The sequence below is a fragment of the Gossypium hirsutum genome, chromosome A11 (genome assembly GCF_007990345.1).
Source record: "Gossypium hirsutum isolate 1008001.06 chromosome A11, Gossypium_hirsutum_v2.1, whole genome shotgun sequence".
NCBI classification, from domain to species: domain Eukaryota; kingdom Viridiplantae; phylum Streptophyta; class Magnoliopsida; order Malvales; family Malvaceae; genus Gossypium; species Gossypium hirsutum.
In genome coordinates, this window is record NC_053434.1 from 49256078 (window position 1) to 49272676 (window position 16599).

Sequence of the window (16599 nt, forward strand, 5' to 3'; positions counted from 1 at the left end):
CTAAAATAAAATCAAAATTGGAATAAAATCTGTAGAACTACGAGAATAAATCTCGAAATAGATTTTATCCACTTTTTAAAAAAATTATTTTAAAAATGATTTTTTTCTTTTTCCCTTGGTGTTTTGTTCATCTCGGATTAGAGAATTGCAAAAATAACAAGGATCTATCTTAAGATTGTTAGACAAAACATGTTAGCGGACAAAATAAATTAAATATAAATAAACACATATAAAATAAGAATAGAATAGTTTATATTTAATTTATCAAATACAAAAAAAATCAAAATTAAAATCAAATAAAAGTTTAAATTAGAAGGAAGAATAGAGATTTTACAAAACGTTGAGGCTTGTGAAACACAGTTTTCCTAAGACAGATTCAACCGCTCTACTACACTTGGAGAAACATTGGTCGAATGTCTCTCAGGATACAACAACAATAATGATCAAAGTAGTAGCACCTTTACAACGATCAACGAAAATCCTTTGCCTTTTTTTATCACCGAAAAGTTTGAAAAATATGAAAAGGAAAAGGAAGAATTTTGAGAGCAATAGAATTTCGGTATAAGAAAAATATTAGAGTGTTGGTTTAATCCTACAGAAAACACAGCCTTTTATAGGCATGTAAGATGGTGGAAAATTTGGAAAAAACCACAAAATCTGCTATTAAGGAGCTAAAAATAAATTCGTGTTGGGTTAAAATAAAATCAAAAGTGGAATAAAATCCATTGAACGGCGGAAATAAAATTCGAAATAGATTTTATACACTATTTTAAAAAAATTATTTTAAAAATAATTTTTCTTTTCGCCTGGGTGTTTTGTTCGTCTCGGATTAGAGAATTGCAAAAATAATAAGGATTTGTCTTAAGATTGTTAGACAAAACACGTTATCGAATAAAATAAAATAAATATAAATAAACACATATAAAATAAGAATAGAATTGTTTATATTTAATTTATCAAATACGAAAAAAAAATCAAACTTAAAATAAAATAAAAGTTTAAATTAAAAGGAAGAATAGAGATTTTACGAAACGTTGAGACCTGTGAAATACAGTTTCCTTAAGATTGATTTGACCGCTCCTACTGTACTTAGAGAAATATTGGTCGAATGACTCCCAAGATACAACAACAATAGTGGTCAAAGTTGTAACACCTCTACAACGATCAACTAACAAACTTTATATTTTTCTATCATCGAAAAGTTTGAAAAATACGAAGAGGAAAATGAAGAATTTTGAGAGCAACAAAATTTCGGTATAAGAAGAATATCAGTGTGTTGGTTTAATCCTACAGAAGACACAACCTTTTATAAGCATGTAGGATAGGGGAAAATTTTGAAATAACCACAAAATCTGTCATTAATGAGCCAAAAATAATTTAGTGTTGGGCTAAAATAAAATTAAAATTAGAATAAAATCCGTTGAATAGTGGGAATAAATCCCGAAATAGATTTTATCCAATTTTTAAAAAAAAATTTAAAAATGAATTTTTTGTTCTTTTCCCCTTGGTGTTTCGTTCTTCTCGGATTAGAGAATTTCAAAAATTATAAAGATCTATCTTAAGATTGTTAGACAAAATACGTTAGCGAACAAAATAAATTAAATATAAATAAACACATATAAACAAGAATAGAATAGTTTTTATTTAATTTATCAATGTAACGCCCTAATTTTCGGGAATTCTGTGAATGTTGGCATAGGTTTAATTATGTTAGTGTGCCTCTAGAAGGCCCAAGCTTAAGATAGAACCCGACAATTTTAGTTAATTTTTGTTCCATAAGAAAAAGGGGGTGAAATTATGAAATAGAACCTATGTGAAAATATTTGAAAATGCTATAGGCTAAATTGAAGTGGCCAAATAAATAGGAGTGCAAAATAGGAGGATTTGCATGACAAACCTCCCATTTTACATGAAGTGGCCAGCCATCATGTTGTTGTAGACAATATGAGCACTTGATATCCATAATTCATGGTACAAATTGATAATGTGTTAGGTAAATGTTCCATGATAATGGATTAGGTAAATATTCCATGATAATGGGTTAGGTAAATGTTCCATGATAATGGTTTAGGTAAATGTTCCATGATGGACATTTCATGTCTTTTGTATTAAAGAATTAAATGGATGAAATATGAAATTTTATTAAAAGAAAAAGGGGTGAAAAGAACAAAGTTTTATCCATCTTTGTTCATTATAGCCGAAAGTTAGAGAAGAGAAAGGAGAGGAGAAAGCTCTTGAATGTTCGGTCACTTGGGGAAGAAAATTGAAGGTAAGTTCATAGTAGTTTGCTTCTATCTTGATGTTCATGAGTTATTCTTAATTCTACCTTAACTCTTGAAGCATATTTTGGTTTTTGGTTGTGTTGTGAGCATTTGGTCATGAATTAAAATGAAGGAAATGGTTGTTGTTTCATGTTCTTTTGATGAAAAATGGAAGATAGGTGAAGTTGAGCCAAACAAATGAGCATGCATGTGCCTTAGATGGTAAGGGGAAAAATCGGCTAACATGTTGTGCTTTAAAATGATGAAATGGAGATTATACTTAAGTAAAATCATAGATATGTGATGATTGATTGGTGATATACATGTTTAAATAACAAGTATGCAAGTTAGGTGTGAAAGAGTGATTTGGTAATAAATCTGCTTGGGACAACAGCAGTAACGTGACTTTGGAAAATCACCGTAAATTGTGGGAGATGAGTTAGAAGCTGCATAAATTATTTAATTAAAGCTTAATGAGTCTAGTTTCAAATGGAATAAACGAGAACATATTTTGAATTCTGTACAATGATAAATTTGATTCGTAATGAAGAGTGGTCAGATTAGTCAAACAGTGAAACATGGGAAACTTTAAGAAAAATCTGGTATTGATTGGCCATACCAAAATTCTGAAAATTTTATGGATAGAAGATATATGAGTCTATTTTCAGGGAAAATTAACGGCACTTGATTTGGAGTTTCCTAGCTCCAGTTATAAATAATTTAGTGACTATTGCTCAGGAAGACAGCTTGCAGTGAAATTATGATTATGTGGTAAACATTGACAAAAATTTGTTAATGAGTTGCTTATTGTTTTCTTATAAGCTTACTATGATCTGTAGGTGTGGTTGGCCGAATATTGTAAGGGGTTAATACGTAGTTTGTATTTGAATAATTAGATTAACGTGTTAGTAACCCAACTGTAGGCGGTTCGTGTGTGGATCTCGTCAGCATATCGTCGCAAACAGGTGTGTAACTGACACCCTCTCATAGACTAGATTGGCAAAAGCCGAAAAGCCGAAATGCCGAAAAGTCGGTATTTTGGGAATTTGCGAGTGTGCGAATGCTCGTAAGATAGTTGGGTTTGTATATTTGGTAATCTAAAGTAATAAACTGCAGTACGCGCGATTTCGTACATTTTGATAATTTGGGCTTAATGGGCCAAAGATCGGGTTCATGGGCCAACGGGCCCAATTCGGTAAGTATGCGCGGTAAGTGTTCTGATAGTACGTAAATAGTTAGGATATGCATGAAAACCCTAAAAGCATCTAAATTACTATAATACCCCTATGTATGGAAAATTACTGTTATACCCATAGGTGCAAAATTACCGTTATACCCCTAGGGTTAATTTTGACTGAAAAGCATGACGATCTGATTCTGTATGATGTATGCCATGATTATATATCTGTTGCATGGGGACATGGGTTATATTATGGAGGAAGCGTCCAGGTGGCTATGCCACAATTATCTGATCTAGTGGCTCTGTCACATATATCTATTCTGGTGGCTATGCCACGATTATCTGATCTGGTGGCTCTGCCACATATATCTGTTCTGGTGGCTCTGCCACAATATCTGTATCTGGTGACTTCGTCACAATATCTGGTAGCCTCGCTGCGATTTCTGTGGTGTGTAGCGGTTGGGTGGCTCGAGTAGTCTCTCTACATGGTGTAAGGCTGGTACGGGGGTGTTATGGATGAATCTGGGTTGGGTTTCTGCATAAACATGTAATATCTGTTCTGTTCTGTTATGGGCCTATGGGCTTTATTCTGAATTCTGTTCTGGGCTAAGGCCAACTTATTCTATTTCTGTGGTTTGAGCTGATATAGGCTATGGTTGGGTTAATTTACACTGAGTTTCCCCAAACTCACCCATTTTATTTTCATCCACGCAGGTAATCCCCAACCATAGTGGGCTTGGAGCTGTGAGGGAATTCGGAGTGGCCACCTGTTCTGAAAGTTTGATTTTCTTCTGGTGAACTGGACATCCTTTTATTTACGTTTGAAGTTTTGGGTTTTTAAATGTAATAAGTCCGCTTAATTATTTTTGATGGTTTTAATATGTATTACTAAGATAGGTATTACTTATTTTAACTGTTGAAATTGGATAGCTTTAGGGCGCGTTTTCAAAACAATAATTGATTTCAAAATAACACGACAACAAGCAAAGCTTCCGCAATGAAAGTATTTTCCAAAATTAATCACTTTTCCTAAAAATGACTTAATCAAATCGGTTTCCTAGAAATATCCATGACGTTAAGGTGTGGCAATGGCGATATGCATGTCTAGGATTGGATCCGAAGGGAGCTTGGTACTTAAGCAGTCCGATAGACTCACCACCCCTTTTCCGGTTTCCTACCTGGTGCACAGCTTCCATTCACTTTAACCTATAATGAAATTATCTTTTAAAACACTAAGTAAGTTTTTCTAGATCAACAATATAAAATGTTTTGAACGATTCGATGTGGCATGTCGGATCCGGTCATAACGTCTGGGCCGAGTTTGGGGTGTTACAATCAAATACTAAAAACTAATCAAAATTAAAATCAAATAAAAGCTTAAATCTGAAAGAAGAATAAGGATTTTACGAAATGTTAAGGCCTGTGAAACATGGTGTGCACCCTAACCCTATCAAGTTTACATCCCCTTGCACATGAGGCAAAGTTACAAGTTTAGTCATTGAATTATTTTTCAAGAGAGTTCATATATATAAACACATATCATACTTTGTATTTAACCAATATGGGATTTAAGCCTTTACTTGTCCTAACAATATTTTCAAGTAGCTTATTTTAAGCGTCAATTTCTCATTTATCACACAACCATTTTGAGCATATTATATACCGGTGTAAAGGTCTCATGGAGTAAAATATGCAACCATTATTTTATGATTTAACTTTCCACCTTTACCTATTGAGAATATGCCTCAAAATTCTTATAAAATATAATCTTTTCAAAAAAAAACATTGATGTAAGACAAAAATTTTAACATTTTCATAAAAAGTACTTAATAAATAAAAGAAAGCAACACAAAACATATAACAGTTAATGTTAATGTTAATTATCTATAACTTAAAAAAAAACATTAACAAAATTAAGACATATTCTTATAATATATAATAGAATTAAAACAACAAAGATGAACACATGATATGGGTGTCGTAATCGCATTTGTAAATTTATATTATTCGACAAAATCATTATTTTATATCATATAATTTATATTGCGTTTAATATTATCCACTATCTCACGCACTTTTAGCCAATTTGTTCGACTTGCCTCTTTTGGTCGTGACAAAGGCTGAAAAGCCCTCTAAATTTTTGACACCATGCAAATGCTTTCTCAACAATCTCATCATTTTTCACCCAATAAATAAAGAAAATTATCTGCCCTCTCTCTTTAATTCTTTATCTTCAATTTTGTCTAAATGGATTTTTTTTTCATCCTATTCTGTTATTTAAATATTTTTAATGTTATAAATTAATTGGATACTAATTTAATTGAATATAATAATTTTCTTAACCTTTTCATATATAAAAAAGTTTATTTTAATTTGTCATTTAATTTTTCATCTTTTTTAATATTTAAACTTGTATTATTTATCAAATCACCTTAAAATGAATGAAAAATTTAATATTTGTTAATTTTACTGCATGTAAATTGCCACGTTAACAATTAATTAATTTTTAAAAATATTAAAAAATAATTTTTTATATATTTTTATACTTTTTAAATAAATATAATAATATTTTTGAATTTTTAAAATTTTAAAAAATAATTATTTATTGATGTTGGATTCACATGTATATCACGTCGGTAAAGTTAATAAACATTAATTTTTATTTATTTATTTTGGAGTTATTTGACAAACAATATAAATTTAAAGACTAAAAAAATTAAAAAAATTAAATAAAAAATTAAAATAATTTTTTTATAAATTTAAAAGTTCAAATAAATTATTATACCATATTATTGAAAAATTACCGAACGATCAGAATTATTATTTACAATAATTTTATTTTAAAAATATCATTGCATAAATATTTTTATTTTTTTCATTCGCATAGTAAATCTACCATAAGAGTAGTTTTAGTTTAGATAACTGAACAAATTTATCAATCCGTTTTTTTACTATGGTAATTGCATTATCGCACTTTTCAGTTCATTTTAGTTTAAAAGTAACTCTGATGAAATTAAAATAAATGGTATTACTTTTTGGGTTAGTGGTTGATATATCGGTAAAGTAAATGTATTTTTTTATATTTATTTTTTAAAAATATTTTACTATATTTATAAGATACTCTATTTATAAAATTTAAAAATTTCACTAAAAATAGGAAAAATATTTTTTTCCAAATTTAATATCTTCTTAAATAGAGAGAATAGTACTGTTTGTCTTATCCATACAAAATCTTTTTGGATTTCAGTTGATATAAACTTATAAAAGAAAAGAATTTGTTAAAAAACGCATATAGTTAGTAATTTTTAAAAATTAAGAATTTAGTTTATGTATTTTTATTTTTAAGAATATAATTGTTTTTTTAATTTTTAAATTTAGGTTAATTACTTTTTGTTAATTTCAGGTTAAATATAAAATATTTTTTAATTACATAATTATTAAATGAGTAATTTTTTATTTTAGAATATCAAAACAATAAATTTAATAAAAAAATTAGCATTGGAATTAAATCTTAAAATTAAAAAAAAGTAAAAGAAACTAAATTGCAAATAGATAAATTAATTTCTTAATTTTTGAAAAATACAGAATTATAGGAAAAAAGTTTGTAGTAATTTTTCTTTATCATTGTTCTCTCTGTACATCAAATGATAAAAGAACATCTATTTAAATCTTAAATTCACATCCGTTCCGAATTCCATCTTTAAACAACTCACATCTCGTATCCCTTGTTAAAAAGATTTATCATATAGAAACCAACCAACACTATCATATCCCACCCATAGCTCCACGATATAATACATTCAACAAGTTTAAGAAGCCATTCAGAAAAACCTAAGTTGGTCTATTAATTTCAGACAAACCCATCCACCCTAGTCCCTCACCTCAAAAAAAAAAATGTCTCTCTATCCTTCAGTGCTGTTTGTCCTACTAGTGACAATGGCGGCCGCAGAGACTCTCCGACCAGGGTTTTACGCTCAAACATGTCCAGAAGCAGAAGCGATAGTGAGATATGAGATGATGAAGGCCATGATTAGGGAACCGAGAAGCGTTGCCTCCGTCATGCGCTTTCAGTTCCACGATTGTTTCGTTAATGTAAAAAAACCTTTTTTCACCCAAAAAAAAAAAAACTACACATATATGTTTTAATACGGCAAGCTACCAATAATTTGTTTGCCTTTCTTCCCCTTTGTGTGTTACAGGGTTGTGATGCTTCTTTGCTGCTAGATGATACGCCAAACATGCTTGGGGAAAAACTAGCTCTTTCCAATATAAATTCGCTAAGATCATTCGAGGTTGTGTATGAGGTGAAGGAAGCCTTGGAGAAGGCTTGTCCGGGCATCGTTTCTTGTGCGGATATCATAATCATGGCCGCCAGAGATGCTGTTGCTCTCGTAACTATTCCTACCTTTCTTATCTTCCTATTTTATTATTCTTAAAAATATACGCAACACTTTTTCTTCTTTTTATTTATATAAAAAGCTATATGTTAAACATTTTGCCAGAAATTCAGCATGAATGGGCGCCTTTTGTCCCAACTTTGTCAACTAGGGCGATTGATAAACTTAAAATATTGCCATAAATTATTATAATCTTAGCCCCATCCAGCTTTTGTAAGAAGAATATTTTTTTCCACTTAATGTTCAAAAAAATAGCAAAGATTAGTGATGTTACAAAAATTAAAACAATAGTAGCATTACTTTTTCCATAAAAAAATAGTAACATTTCTTGCACTTAACGTTTCACAGTCATCAGTTACGAAGTAATTATAGTATTGTAGCTGTTAAGTCCACTTGCTTTTCCCTCTTTTTGCCTTCCCCAATAGCCGTTTTTCATTTTATTTTCTTTAATCTTAAAAAATTTCACGAAAATAAAAGAAAAAAGATTGCATGTGCTGGGTTTACTCATTTGTGGCCCTCCCAGCCCAACAGATCTGGTCCGGCTTGGATACGACTTGTATTTTTTGTTCAATTTGACTTGCACTGAATTCTAAAAATTTAATTCTAAAAAGATATTAATATTAATATAGGTTTCTTGAGCCTTAAAATCTTTTAAATTTGGACTACAACTCATGTACATATATATTTAGTAGGGATTTGAACCTCTAGATTATCCTAACTTCTTAATCCTTCTATTTTTGGTTATCAAGTAATTAATTCTACTTAGTGGAGTGAAAAAACCCTTGGAAGTTTGACAGTAGCAGATATTACTAATTGTATTTTGTTTTAAGCTAACTTTGTTAGTAACTTTCTAAGCCTTTTGCTTTACAATTTAGAGACTTTCGACTTAGGATACGAATCTGATTAAATTAACTCATTTATTATTAAAAAATAATTAAATAAATCTAAATTTAAATTATTTTGTTTGGAATAAAAATGTAAATGAAAAAAATATTAATTTTTATATTATTTTAAGTAGTAAATATTAACTTTGTTTGATTCTTTTTAATAGCATATAAATTATATTAATTCGAGAAATATATTGGGTTCTCCATTATGATTTTGTGTAATTCACCTAATGGAGTGGAGGAGTTGGAAATTTTTTTTTGAGGTCAGAATTAAATTGTATAATTTGTATAATTTTACGATAATAAAAATATAATTTTACCATTTTAATAGAGTATATATATGATCTTTATAAAATTTTATAAATTATAAAAGTGATAAATGAAAATCTTTGGGGACCCCGGCTCCCCCACTGATTTTTCACCGGAACTGATGTGGTTGGAGTGTGAGTTAATGCAGGCAGGGGGACCCGACTGGGTGGTGAGGCTAGGAAGAAAAGATAGCTTGACAGCCAGTCAAGAGGATTCCGACAACATAATGCCAAGCCCAAGAGCTAACGCAACTTCTCTCATCGATCTCTTCACCAAATTCAATCTATCCGTCAAGGATCTGGTAGCCCTCTCAGGCTCACACTCCATTGGAGAAGCAAGGTGTTTCTCAATCATGTTCAGGCTCTACAACCAATCAGGCTCCGGCAAGCCTGACCCTGCCATCGAACCAGGGTTTAGAGAAAAGCTTGACAAGCTTTGCCCACTTGGTGGAGATGAGAATGTGACCGGAGATCTGGATGCAACACCCAAGCTGTTTGATAACCAGTATTTCAAGGACTTGGTTGCAGGGAGAGGGTTTCTGAATTCGGATCAAACTCTGTTCACATTCCCACAGACCAGAGAGTATGTGAAGCTATTTAGCAAGGACGAAAATGAGTTTTTCAAGGCATTCGTAGAAGGAATGTTGAAGATGGGTGAGTTGCAGTCGGGGAAGGGTGGTGAGATAAGAACCAATTGCAGGGTGGTGAATAGTCAGGCTTTGGATGTATAACTGGAATCTTGAAGGAGGTAATTTGATTGTGTACGTGAAGCTGCTATTAATAGATTATAAAATTTCAATGAGAACTGAGATTATTTATGAGGGACATTAATGAAAATGAACTTGAAATAGGGAATTATGCAAATATCAATGACTTCTCTTTAGTCTTTGTGGTTATCGTGAGGGTGTCAACTGTCCACTTTCAAAATTAGAAGGTGTTATGTGTCCTTATATAATATTAAATAAATTAATTTTAATTAAAATTGATATATTCATACTAATTAAAAGAAGTAACAAATAATTTTTCAAACAACATAATAATTTTCCGAAAAAGCTTCATAAAATTGTTAAGGCTTTGCATGGTAAGATAAATTGTAATGATAAAAAAAAAGTAAAATAAAAAAAAGATAGAAAAAATATATATTTTTTATTTCTTTCCATCCATAGAGTTGAAACAAATGAGAAAAAATAAAACTTTTGAAAAATTCCTTACATAAATATTTTATTCTCTTATCTTATCATTTATACTTGAAATGATTTATTTTTCTCTCTCTTTTTTATATTACTTTTTCACTTAACTAACTGTATGAAAAAAAAATTAATATACTTTTGTTTTGGTAGTATTTAAGAAAATAGTTTCACCCAAGGCTTCGTGAGAAAATTTTTTAAGAGAGTCAAAATTTTAATTTTTAATAGTCTATATCTTTATTATTTTTAAAAGATTAAATTAAATTTTTATAATTTTAAAAGATTAAAATATAATTTTACCTTTACTAATTTAAAATCTTAAAAAATTTTAAAATATTAAAACAACAATTTTTTATTGTAAAGGAAACTGGGTCCCATGCAGCCCCTCGATTCGTCTCTAATTTCATCTCTCAAACCATACGAAATACGATACAAATTGAACAAGAAAGCAATAAGAAGATTACAGCCTAGGCTCTTCTTTTAGGGTTTTTTTTTCTAGCTAATAGAAACCTCGAAGGGTCGGTTATCTGTTTTGAATGGAAAATGTTACGTGTAGCATTTTCCTTTTGTTGTTTTTATAGACAAGGTTAAGTTAGTGTGGCTTTTTATGGAAGATATCAGGTCCAAATAAATCAAGCTTTGCTGAGCAAGGATCTGCATATTGGATTCCACCACCAACCAGCATTGACAACCTCGATCGAGAGTGCTCAACGATCATCAACGTTAATTCAACTAGAGGCAAACCACCATCCCACCACTTAAATAGCTTACGTCTTGCACTTGCTTTGCTTCCATATTCCCACACAAAAACAACTTGGGAAGCTTTTTACCGGTGCTCACATCTCTATCTCAATGTCTAATATATAATTCCCAAAATGACCTACCACTCTGTTAATGATCCCAAATTTGGACAAAACATCACTTGATTATATCCAATTGCTTTTAAATATAGGCTAGTCATCCACAAGCACCAGCTGGTTGACATAAACTGTGGAATAAAGATGAATTTTGGTAAATTACTTTTCAATAGTTACTTTACTCATTGAAAAGTGACCTATTAATTAGATTTAGATGTAATTAGACAAGAGTTTAGATAATCATTGTAATTGGTGGGTTCCATTGAATTTGATGTAATTGGAACACTCAAATTCAATTCTTAGAGAATAGTGAGAATTAGAATAATTATGTAAGTAATTACATTCAAATTTAATTTTTTTAAAATTATTTTTATATAAGTTTAAGTTATAAATTTTTATCATATAAGTATGAACACATATGAGTATTTGATATGATTATGGCTAAATATTTATTATGTTATAAATCTTAAGAATTTATATTATAAAAATAATTTAGGTGTATTTTATAAAGTTAAAACAAAAATATATATTATTGAAATCCTACTTACTCTTTTTTTTAAAGCAAGATTAATCAATGCATTCAAAATGGGGAAAACCAAAAGGAAAACAAATCAAGAGACCCTAAGAAAATACTGCTCACTCCCTTTCACATCAATGACACATGTCATTCAAAGAAATGAATAAACATAATTACTTTTTAAATTATGTAAAAGAGTTTATTATAAAAAAAATTAATTTACATATTATAAAAGTGTTATAATATATTTATTTATAAAAAATATGGCTAAGAAGTATAAACATAACTGTGTCAACGTTATATATTATAAATTTTAATATGCTTATTCGTAAAAAAAATTACGCACTATCAAGCTTAAGAAGATTCTAGGGCACCCAACCAGACTTCAATCGATTACAGTTCTTGAGAGAGTTTTGAGTTTTCTTCCTTTTCTTGTAACATCCCGATTTTGGACTTAATCGGAACAGTGGTTTTGGAACCGCAAATCCAAGGTCGGAAAAATTATTTTTGATATTATTTTATGTGTTATAGCATGATTTTATAGATATTTGAAAAGTTTGGTGAATTAATTTTAGTAGTTGTATGCTTAATTTCGAAAAAGGGATTAAATCGCATAAAAAGTGAAAATTATATTCTACTAGTCAAAAGTGTTATGTAGCTAAAGAAATTAAATGTGGAGTTCCTTATTGAGTAAATAGACCATTAATAATGAGTGGTGGATGTACATGGAGACAAAAAAAAAATTAAAATGGTCAAAGTTGGTGGCTTTAGGTGACTTAATAGGTAGAATAATAGTAAAATAAAAAGAAAAGCTATCATCTTTTTACTTCTCTTTCTTCTCCACCGATTCTTACCCAAGGAAATGGCATGGAAGCTTGAAAATTTCAGCAGCTTCTAACCCTCACATGTAAGTGATTTTGATGATCATTTTTTATAATTTTTGTATTTTTGGAACCTTTGTAGCCTAATCTAGCTAACGAGGGGACAATTTTGCAAAATGGTTGAAACTCTAGGATTTTTTTCATGAGAATATTCATGTTGTCTGCTGCATTTTTATGGAAGAAAATAAATATTGGTTGTTAAATAAACAACTTTTGTTAAATGATTTTTATGAAAACACCTAAAATGGGTCATTTTGTAAAAGTTGTAAATAATGGAAAATGTGGACTGCCCTAAGCATGAAAAAAGTTCGGCTATGCATGGGTAGTAAAGAAATTGAACACATTTCATTTTACGAGCCTAGGGGCAAAAGTGTAAATATGACAAAGTATAGGGGTAAAAATATAATTTTACAAAAAATGTGAAATTGGGATAATTTGAGTAGCATGTTGAATAAATAAATTAAATATGTTGTTATAGATCAAGGAAGATGAAATTCGGAATTTGATCGGGAGAAAAGCAAGATAATAGAGTAATTGACTTATTTCATCGTTTCATACTGAGGTAAGTTCGTATGTTAATAAGCATTAAATTTGATATGTTTAAATGTTTAATTGATATCATGTATTATTTCATATGTTATTATTGGATCATGAATAATATAAAAATACGAGATCGTATTGAAAGATCAAATTAAGAGAAATGCAGGGTTGAGCATGATCGAGTTACAACATGTTATGAATTGACGGTAAAGACCATGGTTGGACCATGTCAATACATGTAACTATGTAAGACCATGTTTGGGACATGGAATCAGCATTGTTATGTGAGCCAGTGTAAGACCATGTCTAGGACATGGCATCGGCATCATTATGTAAGCCAGTATAAAACCATGTCTGGGACATGGCATCAACATAGTTATGTGAGCCAGTGTAAGACATGTCTAGGACATGGCATTGGCATGAGGCATCGTGTAAGACCATAGCTGGACTATTGGCATCGATATGAGATTTCCATGTAAGACCATGTCTGGGACATGGAATTGGCACAATACATCATGTACAAGTTTTCCCGAGTATCCTTGGTATCCCAAGAGGTTCAACGGGTAAATCCAAAGATTTTGTCAAATAAATGACAATGTATGATCATGTTGAAAGGGTACAGGTATGTACGCAAAATTCATGAGTAATGAATTCGATGTATATGGGACATTTGGTAATAATGTAAATGAGTAAGTCCTACCTATGAAAATTATCTTGTGATGACCTTGTGATTATAAGTCTATGTATAAATAGGTGGTAAATTTGATTGATGATCATGTGTGAGGCTTTTAGGCCAAATTAAATTGAGACATGATAAGTTTAAGTTTTATTGTTGATGTATAGGTTAAATTGGCCAATGAATGGCATGTAAATATTTGATAATGACTAGCTATTAGAATGGCTAATTAAGGATATGCTTTTGTGTTATGTATGATTAAATGATGTTAATACAAAGAAATCATGAAAGAGTAAAGTTAGCAGTAAAATAGTTTTGGATAGGAGCAATTGTATAACTTTGAAAAATCACCAAAAATTATGAAAATTGAAATAGAGGTTGAATAAGATATGAAATTAAATCTTATTGAGTCTAGTTTCACATAGAAGAAGTAAGCAAAAAAATTTCATATTATGAAATGTTTAAATTTTTGTGGGATGGGGTCAAGATGAATTCGGAATCCCTTGTTCTGACTTTAGAAAATCATTAAAAATAGTATAAAAATAATTACGAGTTATAATTTATATTTTTTAAATTATTAATGAATATATTTTCAAAAAAATCAAATGAGAATATCATCTGAGTCCTGTACGAGGTGATAATTAATTTTTAGTGAAGAAGGGTTGAAACTATCAGACAGTAGAACAGGGACGAATTTAAAGAATAAACTGTACTTAGTGGCTGAACCAAAAATTCTGGAAATTTTATGGTAAGGAGATATGTGAGTCTAGTTTTAGGAAAAATTATTGGAACTTAATTTAGAGTTCTATATCTCAAGATATAAATAATTTAGTGACTATAACTCTCACAGACAACTTGATATGAACATAAGTGAATAGTGGAAATTTTTTGCAATTATGATTGCATTATCTTGAGAACATATTATGAGGATTGTTAAAAGCATGTTAATAAATTATTTATTATTTATATACCTACTTACTAAGCTATATGCTTACTCTCTCTTCCTTTCCTTTTTTCCTATAGTGTCATAGATGCTAGCTCGAGTTGGAGGTCGTCGGAGATCCTATCACACTCACAAGCTATTGGTGGGTATTGTAACACCCCCTAACCTCAAACCGTCACTAGAATAGGGTTACGAGACATTACCAAACATATACACTAGCATTTATACAAAACCGAACCATAAATTTTACATTCCAAATCAATTCTTTTCAAATTTCATCATAAAGTCCCTAATATGGGCCTACGGGGCCCAATACATGTTTTAGAAGTGGTTCGAGACTAAACTAGCAACTTTAGAACTTTTTCCTTGAAGATAGGGGCACACGCCCGTGTGGCCTGGGACATGGCCGTGTGGCCAGCCCTTGGGGTTCCCATGGCCGTGGGGCCAGGCTGTAGGTAGATCTGACTTGCACACACGGCCGTGGGAACAGCCCGTGTGACATAAATAGAGAGCCACACGGCCTGAGCACATGCCCATGTGACTTGGCCGTGTGAAAACATGATTTTTAACCTTTTTAAAGCTATTTTCACATGCTAAACACAACTAATTCACACCCAAACATTTACTAATAGTTCTTAAATCAAATATCATTCATTATGCCATTCAAACTTAGCAAATATTCATTCATTCACTTCAATACCTCTTAAGGATTATGTACCACAATTCATATCAAAATTATACTACATTATCATACTAGTCAAACTCATGTAAGTTTAACTTCCAAAATATGCATATTTCATACCATGCTTCAACAACTTTTATAATTATTCACTATCATGTACAAATTAACACCTTAACAACCTAGGTACATGCCATTTTACCAAAAGAAAGGTACTTCACCACTTTGAGTTCGGGATTGGCTTGGATGCTGAGTCCTTAGCTTTCTTTCGTACCTAGTCTTGTGCACGGAAACATATCGTACGCTGAGTATACACTCAGTGGTATTTCTATAAACTAATACTTAAAACAATAATAAACCATGTATATACACTGTAACTTAAAGCCTTATACATTCATTTCATAACTCTTTCATGTAGTTAAGCAATTCATATATATGTATATATTTATATATTTCTTATCACTCAATATCTTTCAGTCACAGTCACATAATCAATAGTAAACAGTCTTTAGTACTTTCATTTACCCTTATTAACGTAATTCGGACCTAAATAGATATGCAGATCCAACCTACACACCTGGGATAATATAAAGTGTTTCATCGGCCGAAACCGAAATACACCGTAGGGTAACAGTAACAGTAACAGTAACAGTCATAGTCAGGTACGAAGTACCTCTTCAGAACGAATTCGAAACAGTCACAGTAGTCGACACATATAGTGTCTCATCGACACACAGTCAGAATACCCCTGAACACTTCCAATCCTATGGCATGCCAATTGTATCCGACTAGCCCGACACTGTTAATAGGGTATTCAAATCGTTTTATTTCAATACATAAGTAGTAATAGTTTCCATCATATCATTCATTATACATTCTAACTAGAGGTATGCATGGGCCGGGCCGGGTTTGGGCCAGACCCAACTAAAAAATTAGGCCCGTTTGCTAGGCCTAAGCCCGGCCCGGGCCGAAAAATAGGCCTAAAATTTTGCCCAAGCCCGGCCCGAATAAAAATGTTAAAACTCAAGCCTGACCTGGCCCGCCCATATTAATTTTTATATTATTTTTATATAATTTTAAAATATATATAAACCATCAAAAATACTAAAAAAATCAAAATAAATTTTTCTCAAAAAATTGAAAATAAATTTTAAAAAATATGTATACTTAAATAACACTAGAATAAATACAATTTAACAAGCAAATGCCTCTAAAATAATAAAAAAATTAGCAAATGCCTTTAAAATAATAAGAAAATTTAACAATAAAATAAGTTTTATATAATA

At 30.7% G+C, this 16599-nt stretch overlaps 1 protein-coding gene and 1 long non-coding RNA gene across 2 annotated transcripts; both read left to right on the forward strand.

Moving 5' to 3' along the window:
• The first annotated feature begins 7124 nt into the window (after positions 1–7124).
• LOC107913415 (peroxidase 17) lies at positions 7125–9929 on the forward strand. The gene is made up of 3 exons (XM_016841989.2): positions 7125–7533; positions 7641–7832; positions 9183–9929. The coding sequence occupies exons 1-3, from the start codon at positions 7336–7338 to the stop codon at positions 9762–9764; spliced, it is 972 nt and encodes a 323-aa protein (XP_016697478.2). The 5' UTR covers positions 7125–7335; the 3' UTR covers positions 9765–9929.
• Positions 9930–12380: 2451 nt separating this feature from the next.
• Positions 12381–13716, forward strand: LOC121209956 (uncharacterized). Its single transcript, XR_005905214.1, has 2 exons — positions 12381–12501; positions 12954–13716. It is a non-coding gene; the product is annotated as an uncharacterized lncRNA (long non-coding RNA).
• Positions 13717–16599: the final 2883 nt, after the last annotated feature.